Here is a 24,923-nt window from a genome sequence, read left to right as displayed (position 1 = left end):
GCAGAGAGAGCAGGGCTGCAGAGAGAAGGAGCCTTGAGTGTTTATTAGAGCAGGCGAGATGGCCTGCCCGCCTCAAACAGCCCTGGAGTTTCCATTTGAGGTCATCTGGTTTTTACATTCCTGCCATGCACCACCACTCACACCACGCCGAGGACGTCCACCAACGCTCCGCTCGCACAGGATCGCACAGTCCAGCGACTCTCAAACTGGAGTCTCTGGGTGCAGAGCAGCCGTTTATGGAGCTGTCAGAGCAGCAGGGACTAGTTTAATTTCATCAAAAACACTCCTGTGTTTGGGTCTCACAGAACAGAATGTAAACAGCTGGGAATCTCTGGATTGTGTCTGAGTATTTGCGATGTGAAAATATTTGAGAATTCCTGGTAAATATGCAGCTTTTTCCAAAGTTGTGCAAATTCCTGACTTTGAAAAGCTCAAACAGCACCGTATTTTTCCCCAAAATATCAGCCCTCGCGACCCTCTGCCAGGTTCCCACTGACCTCTTTTAAAAAGATATTCACACAACATAATCAATTACTGCATGAATTTCGAGGCCAACAAATCAAATCTCCTCTCCTGTAAAATCCTAATTTTCTCCAATCGAGTCAATTTAGAAGCCGCAGGGGAAACTAACCCGATGGCATGTGATGCAAATGCCAAGACAACTTAACATGAGCTGCTCTTTCTCACACTGCGATGGGACAGAGATCAAATCCAAACTGTTTCTGGCCTTTGCCCTCCCTCCTCCTCTTCCTCCTCCTCTCTACAGCAATCCCCAATGGCACAAAGATGGTGCACCGATACCGGCCGACATGTTTTTAATACAGGAGGATCGGCCCTGCACTATCGTTTTATCTGCCTGCTCCTTCCTGTTGACAGACTGTACGACCCAGCCGGGGAGGAGGAGGAGGAGGAGGACATCTCTGGAGAACAGGGATGCTGCTGGTGTCTGTGTTCGCTGTTTTCTTGCTGATCCCAGAGGCCCCTGCCCTTTGTATATTTAATGCAATGTTTAGATCCATATGCCAAGCTGATGCTGTGACTGTCTCTCCAGCCCCTGTCACTCTGTATTAGTGAACTTTTAACGCCAGGACGGCAGCTGCTCGGAGTCTGAAATTGCTCACCACACAGAAATTAACTGTGCTCTATGGTTCCATGACTTGTTTCACCGCAGAAAAAAAAAAAAGGTCAAATGTGCGGCCTCAAGGGACAATGTGTCCCGCTCGTCTCCCTGTTTTAGCCTTGTGGGATGACAGCGTAGGACTGCGAATGTTGACATGGGAGTCACACACAGGCATATGGGCTCAGTCTGTTTTTGAGATGAAAGACACACTGGCACTGCTTCGAGCAAAGAGGAATGCTAACAGAAACATACTGTCCTGCTAGTTTTCATTCTGTAAACTGAGCGAGCAGTGGAGGAGGAGGAGGAGGATGAGGAGGAGGGGGAGCGGACACACAGAATTGAACCGAAACAACCTTTTATGGCACAAAATTTACACCGGAAAACCTGCTGCGTTAAGGACGAGAAGCGTTTTCTTGTTGAACGCATACCTGAAATCTAAATGAAAAACGTCCGACGAGGCTTGACAAATGAAAGCGGTTGAAAACAGGAGGACGGTGAAAGGAGATGACCAAAGAAGGCAGCAAAGAGAAGATCAAAGCAGACAGACGGTTGCTCAAAGTTAAGAGAAAACGGACAACAAGAAAAAAACAAGAAGGCTGGAATTTGCACAGGGTCGAACAAGGTTAGAGAAAGAACATTATCCCATCAACAGGGATGGAGAGGGAATGAGGAAACAGAGAGAGAGTTCAGTGTGATGCAGAGTTACAACATTAGCATAATGTGATATTAGTGATAAGCTGTAACTTTTCAGCTTCAAGTTAGAATGGCACTCAGTAGAGTCCACACCTCCACAAACAGTCTCCTTATGAAACCACATTTTAATTCACTTCATCCAGATTTTTATTTGGATCTGCAACAAACAAACACACACTCATAAATATCAGTCCCCTAAACATTTTCTTCATTCTCTATTATATTGAACATGCTCTGTCTCACAATGTGAAAGATCTGAATCAAAACCAAAATCTGGTTCTTTAAAATAGGTCCTTCTTTGGGGCATGTCCCATCCCTCTGTAAACAAACAAAACAAACAAACTGAAACAGAAAACATAACCTCGGAAACAGTCAAATTAGCTGCCAATTTGAAAGCATGATACAAATCAGTGGAAAAAAACTTAAGTGTCCTTAATTCATTCAAAACAATGTCTAAGAACTTTGACGCCGCCACCACAAAAACGCAACTGGGAAAACATAAAATCTAGGATATATATATATATATAAATATAGGATGGACGACAAGAAGACAGAACGTCACTGTGACGGCAAAAAGTAAACATAAAACCACAAAATGTATTTTTCTGTTACTTTCCATTGGAGCAGAGAGAGATGGAGAGGATGAACTACACAAGAACCATACAGAAAAAACGTTTAAAAGGAACTCCACGTAAAACCTCAGTTCCTCTTTGAGCCTGGACTAAACAAAAGGGAAATATATTCAAATTCAGAGAAGGATGTTTCTAATTGTTATGTAGAGATAGGTCGGTTGATCTCATGTGGATTCCATTTCGAACACAGCCCCGTGAGAGATGACAATTTAGATTCGTTGGTATGAGCAGCATCATTCGTTCAGAGAATCTTGGTGAACATCAGAACATGTAAACAGAGGTGTTGTTGTGCCGGACCAGCAGGCATCAGGAAAAAACCACAGCGCTCGCTCTATCTCTTCCCGGCATCCACAGCTCCTCATTGGCTTCACGATAATCTCTGTCCCGTGATTTTGCCGGACGGTCAAAACAAACTCCCCCCCTCCGCCATCAGGAGCACTGATAGTTGTGTACCAGTCTGTGTGTGTGTGTGTGTGTGTGTGTGTGTGTGTGTGTGTGTGTGTGTGTGTGTGTGTGTGTGTGTGTGTGTGTGTGTGTGTGTGTGTGTGTTTGTGTTCCCACTGCAGCACGGGTTGTTTAGGAAGCAGAGCTCGAGGTGAGTGAGTCAGCTTCACTAACCCCAATGAAACAACAGTAATTCACTGCATCTGACCTGCAATTCACAGTTCAGCAACTCTCAACCGGAGGGTTGATGGGCGTTCGCTGGCCGGCTGCCATGTACAGTATAAACAAGCCCAGAAGAGCATCTCGGATCTGAAAGCTACATACAGTGAACAAACAGCATCACACACTGCTGCTGCAAGAGCTCTTCTTCTTCTTCTTCTTCTTCTTCTACTTCTGCTAATTAATAGAGTGCAGTGTCCATTATAAACCTGCCTGTTTGGAATGGGCTGTTTGTGTTGCCTGTGGTGATGCTGGTGGTAGTTTTCTTTCTGAAACTGTGAAAGTGACATGGAGTAATTGAGCTGTAGCAAGTAAAGAACTGCTGCAGGAACAGAACCGTGAAGCTGCACCCCCGCTGCTGCACAAAGGGCCGTTCACCTGTATATTCAAAGTTTGGTGAAGCTCCACTCAGTACGCAGAACCGAGAACTGGAGAATCAGTTGTCATTGCTGCTGGATTGACGTCACTGATTTTGATGAGTGCCAGCCACTGCTGCTACAGAGGGCTTTATTAATATTGAACGTATCACACGTCTGAATCGCACCGGAAAACAACAAGTAAATAACAACATAGCAGCAGCTAATTAAGGCCTCAGCTCTGTGCTTGAAGTTAAAAAGAGCAGTGTGAGACCTGCCAGCTTGTCAGCAGGTGGGAACTTGCTTTCCTGCAGCCCATCTTCACTTTTCACTGCCTCATTGTGTTTCCACTGTCACCATGCCATGCCTTCCCCCCCCCATGAATCATCGGGATTCGTCTCTATTTTACCACCTCCTGCCCTCCTCCTCATCCTCCTCCCTTGCCCTTCTCCTTCACTGTCTATAACACATTCCCACGAAATCCCCGCTGTTCTTAAAAAGCCTGCACAGCTGATTGGAGCAGAGTGCCTTTCAACTTCCTGCTAATACGCACTTGCTCTTATCTGCAACGCTCTTTGCACAAAAATGTAAACACGAGGAGGACGCGATGCAAAAATGTACACGGTCGATATCAGAACGTGAGAAAGGACGAAATGAGGACCCGGTCGTCTGAATGAGCTAAATGTCGGCCCCTGCTTAACCCCTGTGGCCCCTGCTGCACACACTGACAGGGGTCCCCCTCCTGCCTCTTTAGCCTCTTTACTGGGGGCCAAGTGTGTGACTAGGGGGGCCCCTGACCCCTGAACCTTTAACCAGATTCAAACCCAGCCTGGCCGCCCTCAGGCCGATCCGGCAGACAGATACGAAGTCAAGTCTGCATTTCAGAACAAGATATGACCTGTTCACCATTCCTCCTTTCCTTCTATGAGGCGAGCATCACATCAACACAAAGCCCCTCATGTACAGTGCGCTATGACAGGCCTCATATTTCCCCGCACAAAAGAAAACACACTGTGGAAACACACATATCAGCACAGGATCTCTGCAGGCTGGGACACAAAGAGGCACAGGGCAGACCATCCGCAGACTGAATCTAATTAGCTCTCATCTGTCTCTCAGAGGCGCTCGCAGCACCTGGGAGTCAGACGCCACATGACAAACAGCTGGGACACGAGAGGATGAGCATTTGTTTAGCATTTAATATTCACTTTCACTCCGTGACGAACATCTTAACGGAAAAGTGCAGATCAGATCTTTGGATCATGATATTTTATCAAGATTCTTCACTGCTCTGCTCTGATTTGTTGGATCAGTATCAGCTCTGATGCTCAGTTTTTTTGCGTCCCACTGATCTCTGTCTGATTATTTCCAGGAGGTCATCGGGTTTTAAAAGCTGAATAAAACAAAACAGAGGAATCAGATCAGTTCTTGGTGTCAGCAGAGACCCCAAGATATGATGTGATCGTATTTTCGGGCACTTTTTCATTATCAACTCCTAAACCTGAGGGGTCTCGGGCTATTTTGGACAATTTGAATGCTTTTAGTTTTCAGTGCAACATTACTACAGAAAAGATTTATAATGATATTGCCAAACGGAGCTGAAAGAGATTTAAATATTTTGCTTAAGAAGGGGAAAAAAGGAAGAAACTAACAGAATCATATCTCCTCCATCTATTCCATAATTTACATGCAAAAAGAAAACACTTGAAGTCAGTTGTGTGTCACACAGAGAGCAGAGTGATGGACTGACTACAGGGAGATCAATAAAGATCCATTAGCAACAGAAACACGGCTGCTTTGCAGAGCTGCACCACAGCGGCCGCTCCCCTCTCACCACAGTAAACAAGGTCAATGATGACTGATGTCCTTCGCCCACCTACATACAGGCTGCACCATATCTGTTCAACATCAAGGACTTCCTCATGAAGGCACGAGAGGAGAAGGCCAAACTGAATACAGTGTGTGTGTGTGTGTGTGTGTGTGTGTGTGTGTGTGTGTGTGTGTGTGTGTGTGTGTGTGTGTGTGTGTGTGTGGATGAGTCCATGTTTTACACACCTGCGTCCACATTATGAGTGTGTTGTAAACACGTGGGATTGCATATATTTTTTGGAACACCTGTGCTTGGCTGTGTGTGTGTATTTTTTTGTGTGAGAGTGATTAAAGTGTGTCAACACACACACTCTCCAGGTTAATGATTATGGATGTGATGTGTGAGCGGCGGTGCAGCTGCCGTCTCCAGGCCCGGAGCTGAGGAATGCAGCAGAGGTGACGGTGTCGAGGCGGGAGGGCGGAGGTGTGAAGGTGTGAGGGACGTTTTCATGATGTGTAAAAGACAGTGTTAGGAAAAATCAGGTCTGGGGTATTCAGCAATTTTAACCTAAAAATATGAAAATTTACTCAGAGAGCTTTAACACCACCAAGGCCCAACAATCCCTAAAATTCAATCCAGCTGCACCAAATTGCGAACACCTATAAATGTGCCTGATTTTTTTCCATCAAGATCCATGAATTATTCTTTCGGAAAACAGTGAAAATATAAAGATGTAAAGATAAAGAAAGTGACAAAGAATGTCCTAGCTCCACCCCCTGGTCCGAATACATAACAAAATTCAAAGCGGTTCTTCCCTGAAAGACACCACATCCTTCCACCAAGTTACGTGGAAATCATTCCTAACCCTAACCCTTGTGTAACCCTGCTTACAAACATACAAAACAACCAACCAACAAACACTCAGGGGTAGAAACATAACCTCCATGGCGGAAGTAATAACACGTTCTAATACTATTTTCCAGGGTAATTTTGTTATGCAGATAATCTCGCTGCTCCTAAAATTGATCTGGACCAAGATCTGACCCTCAGGTTGGGAACCGGTGGGGTGGAATATGAAACTAGGACAAACAGTAGATGAATGGACATGAAATCTCAGTGACAGTTCACGTAAAGAAAATCCCTGAAACTGCCAGCGTTGTATTATTGACTGTGGTACGTGGTACTGCGTGGTGAAGCCATCTGCTTGTGATCAGAGAAGTGCTTTCCTCGGCAGCATAATACAGCTGTTCTCAGTTAACATGGCCTGGACCAGGGACTGATCCTGGACCCGCTGACAGGATCGGCCTCTGGTGGTTTTGAGGGTCTGCCGTCGTTCTGAGGTGGCTGTCCTGTGATCAGCTGGATCAGCAGTTTGTGGGTCAGACCACGCCTCGATCTGAAGGCTGTTATCGATGTAAAGGCGGATCTCTTATCAGGGCGGAAATGATCAAAGATCAGCAAAGAAAAGAAAACTCTCATCAGCAACGTTGAAGTCACATCTGGAGACTGCCGGGAAAACGCTGCGTTGCATCTGCAGTGTATCACACAAACTAGTACATGTGCTTCAGCATCGACCGGCTCGCCTCAAGATTTTCATAAAAGCGCTCTTGTGTTTCACATCATCAATATTCTCCGACATCACGTGGCTCGGTTACAGCATTAGAACATCATCCTGCCTGCTGGCCCCGCCCTGCCTTCCACTGCCCCATTGATCTCACCCACAAACCCTGCGCCGCTGCATTAGAGCGAGGCCTGCTAACAACATTAACACAGTCCCACAGGACATCATCATAACTGCTACCATCACACGGACACTTTCAGCCACTCCCCTTTGTGTTCGGGCGCTGAACGAACGCACAAAGGCTGATTTACTTCGCGCCTCATTTGGACAAATTAAGCGTTTAATCAGATTCTGGTGCAGTTTTGGGTTTCACTGCCGGTCTTGACCGCTGCCAGTACACGGATCAGCGTTCAATCACGCGACTCGGGGAAGGGATGATAAGAAAATGTGTGCAGGTTATTTCTGAGTCTGAGTCCATGGTGAATTCCTCTCTGCTCGGCGAGTGAGATGGGCTGGGCACTGACGGAGAAATGCAGGGTCAAAGGTCAGGTATGAAACAGGTCAGGGGCTGGATTTAGACAAGTTGAGGTCAGCACAGAGGCCTCTGTAAAAAGAGACATACGCAAAGGGTAAAACATGACACTTTGAACGTTTGAGTTTAACGAGTTCCTGTTGATTAAGATGACAGTTTTGTGGCTAAACACGCGTCGCGTTTAATGTTTTACAACAACTACATAAGTAAAAAACGTAAAATGTAAATTAAAGTGAGTTAAACGCGTTTGAAGAAACATGCAAACAGAGAGGCTCGATTTAAGAGCAACCACAGAGGAGGAAGCGTTGTGCTTTACTGGAGGAGAAAAAACACAACAGATAATAAGAGATTATCAGAATAAAACAAGGACCAATTTATGTCTAACACTTCGCCAGGACCTCAGAAATGACATTTGGTCCCCAGGTCTACTGGTCCTGACAAGGTTAGTGTTTATACTGGAAAAAGTCCTAGAGAGGTAGCGAAAACAAATACACACAAACACACACCACATTCATAAAGCGCAGGACTGAAGCAAATATCTGCGACCTCAGCATTTCCCTGACACAACCACATCACAGACACAGATATAAAGAGCCAAGGAGCCGAGAATAATTAAGAACGCACACACACACACACACAGCAGACCACCGCCCAGACTGACATCTCTTTACCTCATGACTTCACTATGACACATCAGTGATTCGACACACATTCCTGGAGTCAGTGCAGGAGGAATTCTACCTATATCTAATTCTATGACACTTTGAGAAAAGCGAAATTTACTGAACACGTCTTATTCGTCCTGTTTGATTGGTCAAATGAGGAGAAACCCACCAAATGATCTGACTGCTTGTAGGTATGTATGTTTATATAGTCTTAGGAGGGAAAACATAAACAAAAAAGAAGTGACGCATCTTTCTGAGGTGGTTGAATGGTCAGAAATGTGATGTTGATTCAATGAAGTCACTTTTTCATAGTTGTGTCACTATATATGAAGTATAACCATATTATCTATGGTTAAACCAACAACTAAAGAAGCAAATATCCGAGTCTGTCATAAAGCTCCACTCAGACACAATTAACTGGTTGACTGTTAATAACCAACGCCTGTGGTGACACATGCTCCAAGCATCATCCCTGTTTGGGACGTCCGGTCTGGACTGACGAGCCTTCCCGACTCCTGGTGCAGCGAGAGGCGGACAAAAGCCTGAGGCAACCCGGGCGTCAGATGTGCCCCTGGATCCCTTGTTTTTCTGTGGAGCAGCGGCTGAATTCATTCGGCTGCTGCTCCACTTGTCGACCACAATGGTGCAGAAACAACACCGATCCAACACTTGTGGTTCTGTACTGTATGTCGCTGAGTGTGTGTGTGTACACGGTGGCTGTGTAAACGAGTGTTAATCCTCTTAGGAAATCACGCTCTCTGGCCAACCCCTCGCCAGCAGCAGCGCCGCGCTCCACACTCTCCAAACACAACATAACGCACAGGTATCAAGTTAACGGTGTCAGCCCTGCGTGTACTTACGTGGTTCTCAGAGTAGGGTGGTATTCCAACAAGGCAAAAAGCAACTCCATTCATTGGACAGCACAAACTGTTCGGCTGCAACAAGGAGAGGGGCAGATCTGTCGCTGCGCTAAAGCGGCGACGGAGGCGGACGAGGAGCCGTGTGTGCGTAACTGTGCGCAAAACTTTATATGTTCAACTCTTCTCCAGCTTCCTTCCTCCTAAAAAAAAACCCCCACTCTGTTCCCGTTGTTTCGGGCCGTTCACTCCCCTCCCCTCCTCCCTCTCCTCTTCCTCCTCCTCCTCCTCCTCCTCTTCTTCCGCCAGACCGCATCAGTCGTACATAACTAAATCCGTCTGTGCGCGGCCTGCCTGGAAACGCACTGCAGCAGCGTCAAAACACACGGACAGGGGGAGGGGGAGGAGGGGAGAGAGGAAGTCAGGAGACGCCGCTTTCACAGTAAGTTCGTGAACAAGCTGTTGTCTGAGCTGCAACAAAAGAAGCGGAGCAGTTTAGTCAGATTAATCACGATGGGACTCATGCGTAAAATCCCCTCGAAAGTCAGTGTTGAACTATATCAGGGAAGGACACAGTTTGCTGAGAGCTCAGTTCTCATTGTTAGTATTTTAAACTTGAAGAAATGATAAGCAATTTTGGCATAAATGTCACACTGACCCAGTTTGCACTTCATTCATAACAGTGTGGTAAATATAGTTGTTTTTTTGTTCAATTAAAATTGAATCTAAAAGGGGAATACTAAATTTAACTAGTTTTTAGTCGAAGCTTTTATAGTGAACATCTTTACCGGAAATGGTGCACTTGTATTGTGGTCAACTTGACAGTGTGGGGGGATTGTAGGGAGACAAATTAGAGGAGGGGTGCGTTGGGTAAATCCATGCGCTCCGCCCTGCGAACCCACAGCGTGCGGGCTCCCTCTGGCTGTGCCAAACACAGTTGGGTGCTGGGGAAGCTGGCTGGGGCCGTCATGGACAGAAAGTAAAACATTTGACACATTATGGAAGTAAAAATAACCGACATTATTGTCAAGTGGTTAAACTATGGGCTATTTGAGAAATTAACCAAGTTTAAATTATGTTTAACATGTGTTCAGATCTTTTATTTAACCAAAGTAAAAGGATCTTTGGAAATCTTCAGCTACAAGTAAAAAACTTCATTAAATACAAAAATGACATTTAAAGTATCAAAAGTAGAAGAGTTCAATGTGCAGGCAGAATGGCAGGAGGCCAGTGATATATTATAACCTAATATTGTATTATACTAACGCAGCATTTTAATGTTACATCAGATTGATTCTAATAAAATTTACTATAAGTGTATTTCGACATGAATGTGCTCTATAACTTCTTGTTTTAACTTGTAACATAACAATTATGCCGTTGTCAAATATTCTGCAGGTATTTTTGGTTCAATTTCCTGATTTGGTTTCAGCTAAAAAATTGATCTTTATAATTTTCCAAAGAGTCATTTTCAAATTGTTTTGGACAACCAACAGACAAAAAGCCAAGAATATTTACTCAACGTTTATAAAAGACTTAAATAAAGGTAAATATTCACATTTGAGATAACAATCAAGGACGTTTTTGTCAGTTTCACAAAAAAAATTACTTAAAGGCCGAATAGATGATAACAATTGTTGCTCTAACTTAAATCCACACGTACGGAAAATCTCATATCCTGATCATAAATCAGTGCGACCAACAAAAGCCACGCAGTACGAGTGGGTGTGTGACAGATAAGGGCCGAACAAAGGCTGAAAGCATAATTCGCTCAGAGAATTCCTTCCATGCCCAGACACAGTCGACCATCATTCTCAGAAATGTGTTGATATATTTGTATTTTTAGTCGGTTCTGGCTACAGTGGAATTCAGTACACATGAATCAATAGGCGTATGCTACAGTCAGGGAAGCTTACTCATCAGACCAACAGGAACTTTACGCCTATGCCAAGAAGTTACTCTGCATCATACTGTATATACAGTGTCTTGTGTTGGCTGTGGCATAATGCACAGGGGGGGTAGATGTGAGCTTCAGTCCAGACAATTTAGTAAAAGAGAGAAAAATGAGAAAGGGAAGGGAGATGAAAATGCGGAGAAATATGGTGCTGGCTTCGACTGCTGATGGCTCAGAGCTGGGGGCCCATGTGGCTACCATTACTCGGAGGGGTGCAAGTATCAGAGAGCCACTTCAAAAGCCTGCCTGCCTATGGGGAAACAGAGCGGAGTCATAGGGGGAAAAAAAGCAGCTTACAGGAGCCCTTCCCACGCCAAGAGCTGCAGCTGCAGACTCAGCCTTTATCTCAACACGTCTCCTCCGTGTGCTCGCTCCCTCTTCATGGATCTACAACCTCTGCTGCTGCTGGCCGGCTCCGAGACACACAGCCCCTGCCAAAGGCTTACAGAGGACACTCCTCTTAAGTACTAGTCTTGACCTTCACTCATCTCCAACTCATCTCCCATTTGAGATGGATAATTACCATATTGGTCTTAAATCCCCTCCTCAAGGTTGGTCATACAGCAAAGCCAAAGTAGTTTCACTGAACGCCAGGGGCAGAGCGAGAGCCCAGAGAGACTCTGCAAAGAGTATCCTGGTCTTAAGGTGGGACAGATGGCCTCTAAGACGAGAGGAGGTGCGGTTCATGTACCTCTTCTTTTGGGGGGGGGTCAAAGGGATATCACAGCTGGATGCTTTCTATCCTCTCTGACCTCAAATACGGATCAATCTCTGCAGCCGCCTTCCTCACTCCATGTGTTTTCTATTCCAGCAGACGGAGGGATAAATCAGTCCGTGCCCTGACACTTTTCTGTGGGAAGAATGATCCTGTGTTAGTGCGCCCCTCCTGTGCTGGGGTTCTTCCAGATCTCATCCCAGATTGCATGCAGATACACACTCACGCTACGCATCAATTTGCCTGTCAGCCGGGCAAAAATGGGGCCTTCAATTATTGATGGTCGCCTCTGAGATTGAGAGGTGCGGAGAGACGCGGGAAGATTTGTGGGTTTCAGGCATCATGTGTCACATTTGAGCAGGTGGGTAAAAACGCTTATCTTAAAATACAGGAAAGAGCTGTAATTGTATCCATAACCAGCCAAAAGAAGTGTCTTCTATTTCACATACTGCACTTGGCTGAAAGTGCGCATCTGACGACTCTCTCGTCTCTGGGTCAGGCTTATTTACTGACACACAGCCTCAGGCGTTGGGTATGTCCTGGAGATTGTGAGTAAGCTCCCGATCTGACGGTGATGTGAGGCAACACGCCCTGATCTTTCCCCCTCGAGGGCCGGCTGGGGACGAGCAGGCAGCATCCACAGACTGCGAGAGGGCCTTGTTTGGGTCATTACATAATCGCACACACAGCCCGGCGCCTCGAAGGACCACCCCATAAACAACCATCATCCTATTTGCCCAGTCGACCGCGCCCCGATTCCCACCTCCCTCCTCTGGCCTGGGCGGTGCGAGCCTCCCGCTCTGCCACTGAGGCTGCGGTGGCGAGAGGAGACGAGGGAGAGATGGAGGGAATGGTGGTGAGTGGGCTTCCCCTGCCGTCCCTCATTGCGTTCTAGGCCACTTCACAGAGCATTTGCGCTGGTATGCTACTATTAATTGTGGTCACTCCATTTATTCCAACTTAACCCCCCCTCCGAGGCTTCTGGCCCCTCATTCTTTCAGATCTCGTCTGTTTCACTTCGCTTCCCTCCAGTTATTGAGTCCCTCCTCTGAGTAAATGTCCGTCACCCTGCTCTGCACACGCATACTTTCAGTCTAAGGAGTGCAGTTGCCAAATCTTTTCAACATTATTTACTTCAAGCATCTACAGAGACACTCCTTTCTCCGTCAGCCAGGCCACCCTGTCCCTCCACTTGATACAGCTGTATTTAATGAAGGTGTCTGGATGTGCATTCCCACTGTGAAGAGACAAGACCAGACAATGAGCAACTCCTGCCGAGCTGCACTATCTCCTGCTCTGCGCTGATCTGATTTAAAGGGAAACCCTGTTCCTGTCCTCTTCTCAAATGTAATAAGAAGCTGATTCTCGGCGTCTGGGCCTGATAACATGAGACCTGTCTGGTGAAAGCAGTTAGACAGAGTCCAGGTACTTATACATGCACAAACACATGAGTGATTAAGCCATGGATGTCGTGGATGGGCAAAGGGGGCTTTGGATATATATACGTGCTTGTGAATGAGATGTAGATTCACATGTCTGTACGTCTCTACTTGTGAGTACTGTCTGGCTGCCTGTTGACACAGAGGCTCCTGCAACACTCTTTGAATGGGGTTGTGGGAAGGTTGAGTTGACATGAGGGGCAGCGACCCCTGGCCCATGCGTCGTAAATACCCCCACCACTCTGCCTGACAGGAGGAGTCTTCTCTGTCTGGCCCGACAACTGGCACGAGGAGAGGAAACAGCTGACCAGTCAGACACACAGACGGGCTTTGTAACTCCACTATACAGACATGTGGAAACCTGACTGACATGTTTAGGTTATGAAGAACGGAGTTTGACCGGCAGTGTTTGCTCAGGCCCATCCTCCATCCATTATACCGCTCGAGCCCATGGCCACAGATTTCCACAAAAATAGTTTCCACCAAATAGGTGACACTAAAACTTTACAGAAGCAGCATTTTAGTGAATCTGGGGCCATTGCTGACCATTTTCAAATTTGTGGTGTACCATTCAGAGTCTGGATAATAAAAGAAAATAAATATTTCCTCCCATTTTGGTTTAGCCTTTGATTTCCTTTCACTCCCCTTTAATTAGTAGAAGATTAGTAAGTAGACTCTTGAACTCGCTTGAGCTTTACAACCCATCACAGTCTGGATTAAATGGATTGTGTCATTATCATTGAGTGGTAATGCAGTTTAAGTGCAGCTCAATTTAAAATGTCCGCGCTGCAAAGCAAAAACATTTATTTGAAAAACTGTGGTTTCAGAGGTCTGCTAATAGATTTTTATGTTGCACTGGAACCAACAGAGGTCTGGAACACTAGAAAAATAAAAATTCGATGGATAAAACACACACCCATAGTTTGCAGCGTGTTCAAACACAGAGCGCATTCCTGTCGCTGCTCACTCAATAGACTTCCATCAGGTGACGGCCTCAACCAGTCGAGGATATTCCACCTCTTCAACCCCGAGAAGCCGTTTGGTTGCTTTGGCTGTATATTTGGGATCGATGCTCAATGATGCAATGTTAGTTGGTGCATTTGACTGTAGGAACACACAGTGCTCCTGTGTACCTCTGCCCTCATCCAGCTGCTTCTGTCAGCGGTGAAATGATCAATAAATGCCAGTGTCCCAGTTCCTCTGGCAGCCGCACAAGCCCGCGCTACTACAGAACCAGCGCCATGTTTGACATTTGAGGCGGAAACTTTGGCCCATTAGCTGTTCCTTCCTCTCTATGGAACTAAACAGGACTCTACTGTGAGTTTTTGTGAACTGCAGCCTGCTCTTTCTGTTTTGGGGGTTTGTACCTTGCGGTGAATCTTCTGCACCTCTGGTCATGGAGTCTTCTATTGAAACATGGCCGTCTGCATCCTGGAGGGGATGCTTGCTCTGCTGTGCAGCCATGAAGAAGTGATCGCGCAAATGATCCACAAGACTTATGCTCCTTGGTTGGCTCGCTTGGTCATCTTCTAGTTCTCCTGTACTACTTCTGATATCTCCATCATGTTCTCCGCCTCTCGCCCAATGTCAGCGCCCCATCGACCATCAAAGAATAAGCGAAACAACTAATGAACGGATTATCATCTCTTTATTCCTCATATCGACAGAGAACTCCACCTCAATCTAATGCCAACTCTCAGCTCTCAGTAAACGTGTGTGCTTGTTTTGTGTTATTGAATGTGAAGACACAACTGCCCAAGAAGCACTTAGCAGCCAAGTGTCTAATTGCTTTTGCACTTTAGGTGCTATGTGTTAAAAGAGCTATAATTCACACAGTTCTGAATGATGACACACACCTACGCCACCTAAAGCTCAGAATTGAACGCAGTTTGATTCTTTTATTTCATGTTGAATGTGCTGAGACTACAAAGCAAATAATGTGTAGCGGTCCAAATATTTATGGTCTGTGTAAAGTCACAAGTTGGCTGGGGCAACAGAAATCTCTAGATTTATAGAAGAACGTAAAGGCAATAAAAACCTACCAGTATTTTTCTTGGCTGTTTCCCTAACTATGGTCTTTAAGAAACATTTCAGATTTTTTTTTATAAAAGGAAAACCAGTCAAACCCTTATTTTACTCGTCCACTGTTTCCCTTCTGACCCGTCCTCTCTCCCTGCCTCACCCCCACACTGGATTTGCCTGCAGCTTCCCCCATGTCTCTTGCAGCTGCCTCGCTCATTCTCCTGCAGGACGCTGTAACTCAAACAGAAAATGACCACGAGCCTGCGGACGACGAATCTGAATCTGAATCTCTGAGACAGGGGCAAGTTCGAGTCGGAGCTTTGGCTGTTGGGAGAGCTGGGCGTTCGATTGGGTAGGATACTGGAGAGAATGACTCATTGGGGCCAAGAACGCAGAGACACACACACACACACACACACACACACACACACACACACACACACACACACACACACACACACACACACACACACACACACACACACACACACACACACACACACACACACACACACACAAACACCACCAGCTTGTGCTCTTGACTGGACATGCTGATTTGCCACAATCCAAACTGAGCTCAACTCTGATTTAGGAACTTTTTCAAACTCCCTTGCATCAACATCTCCTCAGCAGTAATGTTTTACTGGGTTGTACAATATGCCCACTGTACGTTTATGTCCTGTCTTCCCGTATGAGCTGCTATCTCGTCCCAAAACACAAGGTGCAGTTTTCTGTCTGGCACAGACATTGGTCCTAAACTGTCCAGAGCTGATTAGAGCGGCCGTGTGGGAGCGTTTAAGATACGGGAACAAAGAGAAGGAAATACCCCCATTCCTATCGAGGAGCGTGGTGGATGTTCAGGTGTCACAGTTTGCACAATTGACCACAGCTTCAGTCTCCAGTCTGTGCCATTTCATCTTTTCCTCAAAGCTCCAGACAAACAACAAGTGAATCACATACAGGGGTATTCCGCTGTTACTATAAATATAAGCAGTTACTATAAATGCTTGGCACACATTCTTCAAATGGACATCCCAGCCCTGTCTCCACCTTTTCTATTCCGCTAAATCTCCTCTGAGAGACAGAGGTGGAAAATAAACACAGGCTGGTAGTTCCAGTAGCAACGGCGCGAGTTTCCTTCCTGCCGCCCGTCACTTCATTGAGCCCAAATGTGTTTGCAGCCTCCTTTACCTTTCACAACTCCACTTCCTGTCTCGAGCATCGCTTCCTGAGGCACGGGGACAAACAATGGAAGTGATCTCCAAGGAAGAGATTCGTCTTTGATATCAGCAAAAAAAAATATTGACATCAGATTTCTCTGCTGGGCAATGCTGAGTCAGGAATATCCGAAAATAACGCACACAAAATAAGAATGGCATATTGTTGGATTCAAGGTTGTGTGTTGCCTGAATGTGTCATTGTAAGTTTACAATGGAAAAGGGAATTGTTTTTGTTTTTTTGTAACTATTGGAAAAATCCAGATGGCCACTTCCCATTAATAGTTAATCAATATTAATATTTAATATGAAATGTTGAGTCAACTGAGGTAAACTGGACTTGGTCTGACAGTTGCATTTGTGTTTTTATTGTTTTATGTTTTCCCCCCGTCACGTTTTTTAACATTGCAATTTTATGAGACATTTTCACCAATTTGTCAGAGAATAATTCATGGATCTTGACGAAAAAAGTCAGGCACATGAGTATTAGTGCAGATCTAACAACAAATCTTGATCTAGCGGATATAGGCCAATAAACTGAGATAATTTGGCTTCAATAGGAAATCTACTTTACGTCCAAATGACATTATTTACAGGTTTAATGTCAACCAGTTTTACAAAGTGCCGTAATTAAACCAGTTTGGAAAATTAATTAAGGTCCAGGAGTTATAGCCGTTTTCATTTTATAATCCAGTGCGCAGATATCATTTGTATATTCATGCATCCTCTAGTAATAAAGAAAATCTTCTTTTGACTTAAACGACAGACACACAACAAAAGCTTTAGGCCACACCCCCTTACAGTATATAACGTAAACTGAATAATCCTGTATGTTCCAGGAGATCATATCCTAATCCTGAGTGCTGCCCCGGCCTTAAAACTCTGAGATAAGTTTGTCTAGACACGGCCTTAGAGCAGCGTGCTCTCCGTTTGGAGGAGGACAGGAGGCCACAACAGATATTTCTTAACCTTCAGAAAGGTCCACGTTTTCATTTGTTCAGCCTTCACCATAAAAACATTTACTTCACACGTCCTGAACACTGCTGTGAGTCTCATGAGATTATAATTCTGAGTTTGACTTCAGGCCTGAGACAACATCATAGACTTGTGCTCTAATGTTGTCTAATGCTGTGTCAACTTCAAATTGATTTTAGATGTTTTCTATTGTTTGCCCTCAATTCTTCATTTTTATTCTATTATTATTTTATTCTTCACATTTATTAATCAATCAAGAAATCTTGCATTCTTCCAACCGTGATCAATAAGCGACAAGAATAATGCACCGTGAGAGAGAGGATTATAAAGTATCTAAATTTGCACTGTCATCAATGTCGCCAGCAAAAACAAACGTCTTCTTATTCTAGGTTGAATTCTGTCAAAGGGGCGGCCATCTGTTCCCCTGCTTGCCTCCGCAGAGATTTCCCAAAATAGATAATCCTCAATCCCCCTGAAAACCGAGAAAATTGGGCTATAGTTGCGTGTGGACGCCACAAGGGGGCTCAGCACAGTGCAGGAAGGACAAGGCGGGATAAGGGTGGGAAATTAAATATTAAGTTGTGGTGAGGTTTTCATTTTATCCCCATCAGTGGGATTAAAGTGGATTTATGGCGATGATACTAAAGCAAACAAAACGTGTTAGACTGAGCAGCATGGAGAGGAACAAGGTGTTCTGCTCGGCATGTGCGAAGTGTGTGAGGGCGAAAACAAGATGAGCCGTGTTTTCTGCTTCCTAGACGGACGACCTTTCTTTCTCACGGAATTGTGTTAAGACCGGAGCATGTCTGCAGCAGTTTGGAAAACAGGCCAATGGGTCAGCGTGACGCAGCGTTCAGTTCCTTACTAATATGCAGCTGTGGTGCAAACTATCACACTAACACTGGGGCATCTCTGTGGTCTGTTTAATGATCAAAGTAATGAAACAGCAGGCGTCGGCTGCACAGCTGCTCATTCCACACCGGCGTCCTCTCGAGGAGGAGAGAGGAGGAGCAGGAGGCTGGAAAACTGACCGGCACCGAGCGCTGTGCACGCCTAACCAGCCCATTAGGTTAACTTGGACCAACCCAGTAGCAAACAGCCTCCTAATTGGACGGCCGCCTCATGCTACTGATAAACCTCATCCCTCTGTTTTTTCTCCATTTATCCCTGCTCAGCTGCTCTCATCCTGTGTCATCAGCATGCGGGTCTCTGACACGGGCTGGACCGATGCAAAGTGCTGCTGACAGGAAGGGCTTTAGCCCACACTGACTGACCTTCGACCCCTGTGAGACAAAAAAACACGGCACCCCTTCCCTGCCACAGCCATCTGCGTTCATTCGTTGCTCGCCACTTAAGCGCGTGGAGGCTGAGGTCCGACAACGCCGTCGTCCTGAGATGAGCAGGAGCTGTTTACTTCCTGGAGATGGTTTGTCCTAGTTTCTTTCACAGGACAATCTGCCCATTGTCTGCCAGCAGGCATTCACCAAATTGATTATAGAACGTGAACCCTGTGCTGACATCCTTCACACGCAAACATTTACACCTCAACATCTTCATCTCACACTCGACACCATGTACGTTTCTGTACTGACAGACAAATACTGAGGTAAAAAAGTTAACATTTACTTTTAAATTTGTTTAGATATGCAAGTTTTAACAGCTAAAATATTCTCTCTTTGTCATATGAAGAAGCAGAAGACAAGAGGAGAGGTACAAGATTCATAAAAGTTGATAAATTAGAAAAGTGAGGATCAAATCTGTATAAATATAAATATAAAAAATTAAGCTGAAAAGAAAAGTTGCCAAGATAAAAAATATATTTCTGGGGGTGTGCTTTAAATGTGCCATAAAGTATTTAAAACCGTAAAGCTTTCATCTTAACATAGTGTTGAGAGCAGAGCAGGCTGCATGCTTCATCTGCTGCAGAGCACATTGTGATGGTGGCCAGCCGGGTCAATCAAGAAGTCCCCAGAGCTCCACGTCAGACAAATGTCCCAGCACAGCTCTGTGTTTTTAGAAACCAGCTGAAAAACCTTTGCAGCGCGGTTAATTTTCATTGTTGTCCTGTGACAAACAGGTCAGAGGAGCCGCGGCCGCTCCCAGCATGGGTGAGGAGATCGATATATGCTTATATGTGTGTGTTTAATTTCAATTTAGATGCAAATGCTCATGCAGAGTTCATTCTTATAGAGCCGCTCAGTGTCTGCTGCTCAGGACAATAGAGCGAGACATTCCTGAGAGTCCATAGATTGGAGGGCCAAGGGGGGGGGGGCCTCGGGGTGCCATGGGTGGGGCGTCAGATTAGACCACCTGTTCCACCATGAGGCGCACACACTCTTTCCCTTTATCCTTCTCTCGCACACACTTGTTGTCTGGCACATTCCCTCTCACTATCTCGTTTGTAACTTAATAAGACCCTTTCTTGTCTCTCACACACTCACACACACACAAACACACACTTTCACTCTCATAAAATATGTCCCTCTGCTCCGTGGCTTCTGCGCTCCGGGCTAATTTTGACTGCATTCCATGTCAGTCACATCTATGGGAAACAGACAAAACAATTTGCCAGATAACTCTGGCTGAGAGCCGCAGAGACTCTCACACACACACACACACACACACACACACACACACACACACACACACACACACACACAAATATTACAGTTAGACATATGTCGCCTTGCCGTCCAAATCAAGCCTCCAGGGAGTCGAGTTCAGACAGCAGAATAAACACAACAGCGTCACTTCACTATCCACATCACTGAGGAATTCCCTACATTAAAGATACGGTTGGTGAGTTGTTTCTGGAACACTTTTTTATCTTAGTTGTTGAAATCCTCTTCACACATGCACCAATGTATCGGTTTACTTCCAATCTGTGCGAGCGAGGACGGCGAATAAAACATTTGCTTCCTGTGGCGAGGCAAAAGCGCAGCGTGGCTTCACGTGGAGTTCATTTTTGGTGATATTCACTTCACATTCTCACATGTGTGACCGGGCCCTAACTGTGCATGACCCGAGGTCTTCACAAGCCGGAGAGACAAACACCGCGGACGCAAAAAAAACGATAGCTAGAAACTAGCGAGTGAGTCACAGAAAAGTCGGCTAGCTTTTCCAGAATTACCAACCGTAGCTTTAATACATCTGATACGCTTTAACATTGATCGGGTTGCTCGTTTCTTCCCTCTTAACTTTCCTCCATGACTCTCACAGGGGCTGTTACAGCAGAGAGAGAGCGTGAACCACTGGTTTCTCTCTGATGGATGTGGTCAAACAAAATTCCATCTCCAGTCCCAGAGTTCACAGGGCAGCGGTCACCACAGCCCGGCCCAGGTTCTGCACTAATGACTATTGATCGCGAAGCACTAATGACCCAAACTGATTTGCAGCGGGTCTGGCATTTGAATCGTCCTCAGGCAAGTATCCTGCGAATGGTTAGAGGTCGTTGGTCAGTGTCAGTCAGCGAGTTTCATGAGCTGATAAAAACCGGAGACGTCCTCTGAGATGATTTACATCTCGTGTGGAGTGTGCAACGCTCGGATGCAGGAGAAGAATGCAGCGCAGACAGACTCCAGGAGGAAGAGGTGTCCCACTGCTGCCCTGGATTCTCTCTCACAGACGCTTTATATAACCAGCCTTTTCCTTTTCTTCACTGAGCCACTGCCCTCCTTATCACTGTGCATGTGTGTCTCTGCCATCACACACACACACACACACACACACACACACACACACACACACACACACACACACACACACAGAAAACACAACTCTTTCCATAAACTATGGTAAACACCACATACCTCTGTTTACATTTTAACGGAAGGTTTGGTGCGTGTTTACACTTCCAAACGACAGTAGATCCTCAGACGAGTCTCACACACACTGTATATGTGCAGAGCCGTCTTAATACGGCAGGATGATGGGGCCGCACGCACGCACGCACACACACACACACACACACACACACACACACACACACAGAGAGGCCTACAGCAGGAAACCCAAGAGATAATGCGTCATGGCCACATCGCTAAATGACAATAACGCACAGTCACGTGATCAGCAGGAAGTGCTATAATCATATTTGGCTCTTACATGACATTGTGAAAGTGTGTTAAAATGACACTGAACCAGCCTTAGCACTGTGCCAACGCCTTGCCGTGTCAGCATTTCACCGCGCTGCGCAGCCTTATAAATAGTTTTCATTTCCTGAGAGCGATATTGTGCTGTAAGACACACCGTTCTTATTTTTCAGTTCAGATTGTGAGCGAATATTTAAAGTAAGTGTGTTCCTCCCTGTGTGTGTGTGTGTGTGTGTGTGTGTGGAACAGTGAGGCCGTGACCCATACATGTTCACCAACACACCTGTGCTGTTTTGTAAGAGGTGCATGATGAGAAATAAAGTTAAGAAATAAACACAAAGAAGTGCAAAGATGGCATTTACCCCTGCATCATGCACACACACACACACACACACACACACACACACACACAGTCTGGCCAGCAGAAGTGATGACATCATCTCAGCTAAATTGGGGGAGCTAACGTCACCCTGACCTGTGAGGGGAGGCGCACACAGACAGGGAGACGTTCTAGTGAAGCACATGAATTATTCACCCAGAGGAAGGTTTGAGGTTGGGTGTGTCACCCTCCTCCCTCCCTCCCTCCCTGCCTGCCTGCCTCCATCCACACCCCCAAATCCCTCCTTCTCGTCCTTTAAGACGAACCTGATGCTCGACCTCAGGAGGAGGAGAGGACGCAAAGCAACAGAGGAGACAGAGGGAGGGAGGGAAGGAAGGGGGAGGATGAGGTAATCAATGAACAGGACGAACACTGGCCGCGTGTTGAGGGCAACAGAGGGGAGACGTGGGGAGGGTCTCTCTCTCTGAGCGCCACAACCATTCATCACACGCTCGACTCCCAGCAGCTGCTTACGAACGCCAGGCAGCATCAGCAGCAGCAGCAGCCGGCCTCTGCTCTCTCTGCTAAACACACACCAAATATTTGGGAAAAGCACCCCTGTCTGTTTCTGAGGAGGCTTCAGGTGCAGCAGAGGTGCAGCAGAGGAGGAGATTCATCAGGAGGTGGGTCTCACCGCTCTGTGGGCTGTCAGTGTAAACAAGCCGAGCCGCCGCTGATGACAACTGCTGCAAAAGAGCCGGTGACACGAGGAGGACACAGTGTTACGGGGCAGCGGCCTCAGTCGTCTGAGGCTTGATGAATGAACACACACACACACACAGATCTGGACCCTGCTACATGACATCCCACCTCCAGACTCCACCCTGGCTGACTGTGGGTGTGGGTGTCAGCTGCTACAGGTTATGTTAAGACAGATGATGATGATGATGATGGTGATGAGGATGTCTCAGCCACACCCCTCTTTTTTCATGCTTTCCTCCTCCCAAGTGCTGCTGATGTAAGGAGCAGAGATAAAGCCGGGGATGATTTTAAGCTGTGTCACCACCCGTCCCCTCCCCCTCACCAGAGGCCACCCAGCCCATGCACGCCGGTGGGCCCCTGCATCCTACCTCTACCCCCAGAGTGAGCAAGGAGGGGGATAAGAAAGTGTTTGCTTTTGCCTTGGGGGAATGGAAAAGCTGATGATGGATGATATGAATGCACCAGGAGCTGCTGTTGGTGGTGTGTGTGTGTGTGTGTGTGTGTGTGTGTGTGTGTGTGTGTGTGTGTGTGTGTGTGTGTGTGTGTGTGTCGTCAAGGTGTGGATATGTGGTCCCCTCCCCTCCCCTCCTCCTCCTCCTCCTCTCCATCCTCACCTGGTCCATGATCTCAGCGAGCCTGCTCCCTCCTCCTGGTCCCAGTCATGGCACGAGATCACCTCCTTGCTGCTCCTCTTCTTTTCTCTTGTCCTCCTTTTTTTTTTCGATTCACTATTCCCACAACAGCAAAGCAGGCGCTGCTCCGCTCACACAGGCGAGGCAGCCCGGCAGCTCACTGCTGCTGCTGCACGGCTCCACACAGGCATGACTCCCTCCCTCTCTCTCTCTCTCTCTCTCTCTCTCTCTCCTTGTGTCTCACAGTGTGTCAGTGTGATCCCTGCACTGCTCCTCCTCCTCCTCCTCCTCCGTCTCCTTCCTCCGGGTGGACGCTGCGGTGCAAGCCGGGCGCGCGTGGGGTCCTCGCCTCTCTCCTGCAGAGGGAAGACGTCTCCCGCTCTCCCGTGTTCCTCCTCCACCTCCTTTCACTCGCTCCCTGGACTGTGTTTGCTCTCCTTCCCATCTCCTCCCCTCGCTGTCCCCACTTCCCTCCACCCCTCCCCCGCCTGCTGCAGCCGCGCCGAGCCAATGAGGGAGCGGAAGCCGGGGAGAGAGGAGGGCGAGGGTTGGCGATTGGCTAGCGGGGGGGAGCACGTGACACGGGACCCGGGGACCCTCTGCCAGCTGTCCAGCTCATCCCTCCCCTCAAAACCTCTGTTGCCATTGACAACAGCTGCCGTACACCCCCAGACACAAAGCCATTGGCTGGGAGGATTTACCGGCCCCGCCCCCTGTTGTTGGGGAGGGAGCATGTCGGGACGTGTAGTCCAAGCTCTGCAGAGCTCAAAGAATTCAATGTGTTGAATTATTCAATTACTGTATGTACAATACAATTGTAATACAATTACTGTACTAATACATATATGTTTTCGACTGTCCTCTTTGCTGCTGTAATATCACAAATGTCCCTGTTGTGGGACAATAAAGGATGATCTTATCTTACCTTACCTTACCTTACCTTATCTTATCTTATCTTATCTTATCTTATCTTATCTTATCTTACCTTACCTTACCTTATCTTATCTTATCTTATCTTACTTATCTTATCGTATCTTATCTTATCTTAAATCATTCTTATCTACTTATCCATATCCCATCAACTGTCAATCACATCTATTGCCTGACAAATATAAATTATTTAACATGCACAGTGTTTGGTGCGTAAGTTTGGTGCCCCCTGCTGCTCTAATGCAAAAGACAGCAAATTGTGGCAAGTTATCGTAAACTAGTGCAGTGGCCGCTCTAAACCTGTTTGTTATATCTCTAAAGTGCCACCCCTTAAACTCTCCATGCCACCCTCCTGCCATCTCATGATTATTTCTCCAGATCCGCCCCTGGAAGGAGGACTCTGGGTGGATGTTTTAAGAGCAGACATCCCTGTGACCTTGGGAGGAATGTCTCCCCCTCTGCAGAGGTGTTTATGCATCAGTGTAACACTGGCTGTCGTCCAGCGTGGAAGAGGAGGCCGGGCGGCTCATCTCATTTAACATGAACTTGTGTAAAAGACACGCGAGAAGAGGAAAGACCTCGAGGCCCGGGCATTCTTGGCCAGCCAGGAAAAAGACATCCTCTGTCGTTTCCCTCTCGGCCCCCGTGCAGAGGGAAACTCCCACCCCACAACAACAGGATCTCCGCAGCTGAAGGCCATCGTGGCTACAAGCCCAAAGGCAAACCCCCCTCCCTATCTGGTCCACCCCTCCCTCCTTCCCTCTCTCCTTCTCATTTCTTTCATGGCCTCCTTCTTTCTTCATTTGTTCCATCTCTGTCCCCTCTCCTCCCCTCCTTCCCCACCGCTACCTTTTGTATTATTACGCTTCATTCCATGACGCTTTACGCCCCTTCGCCTCCCTGCCCCCAACTCCGTCTCATTGGCACTCCTGAAAGGCGGCGTGAGGTTACAGGTGCCACAGAGGGGATATGTTCTTA

The 24,923-nt window shown here is 46.7% G+C and overlaps 1 protein-coding gene across 2 annotated transcripts in view; it reads right to left on the bottom strand.

The window, feature by feature from the left end:
* Nucleotides 1–23,453, bottom strand: part of arhgap23a (Rho GTPase activating protein 23a) — a 71,440-nt gene extending 47,987 nt beyond the window's left edge. Inside the window, exon 1 of one of the 2 annotated variants that reach the window (XM_035179893.2) lies at nucleotides 22,998–23,453. In XM_035179893.2, coding sequence (XP_035035784.2) covers nucleotides 22,998–23,006 — 9 coding nt within the window. In that variant the 5' untranslated portion in view covers nucleotides 23,007–23,453. Of the gene's footprint in view, nucleotides 1–8,892; nucleotides 9,139–22,997 lie in introns of those variants that run through there. The other variant, XM_035179890.2, reaches the window with a different exon arrangement.
* Nucleotides 23,454–24,923: the final 1,470 nt, after the last annotated feature.

This window comes from Hippoglossus stenolepis, chromosome 16 (assembly GCF_022539355.2).
Source record: "Hippoglossus stenolepis isolate QCI-W04-F060 chromosome 16, HSTE1.2, whole genome shotgun sequence".
NCBI lineage: Eukaryota > Metazoa > Chordata > Actinopteri > Pleuronectiformes > Pleuronectidae > Hippoglossus > Hippoglossus stenolepis.
This window is presented reverse-complemented; position numbering and strand designations above follow the sequence as displayed.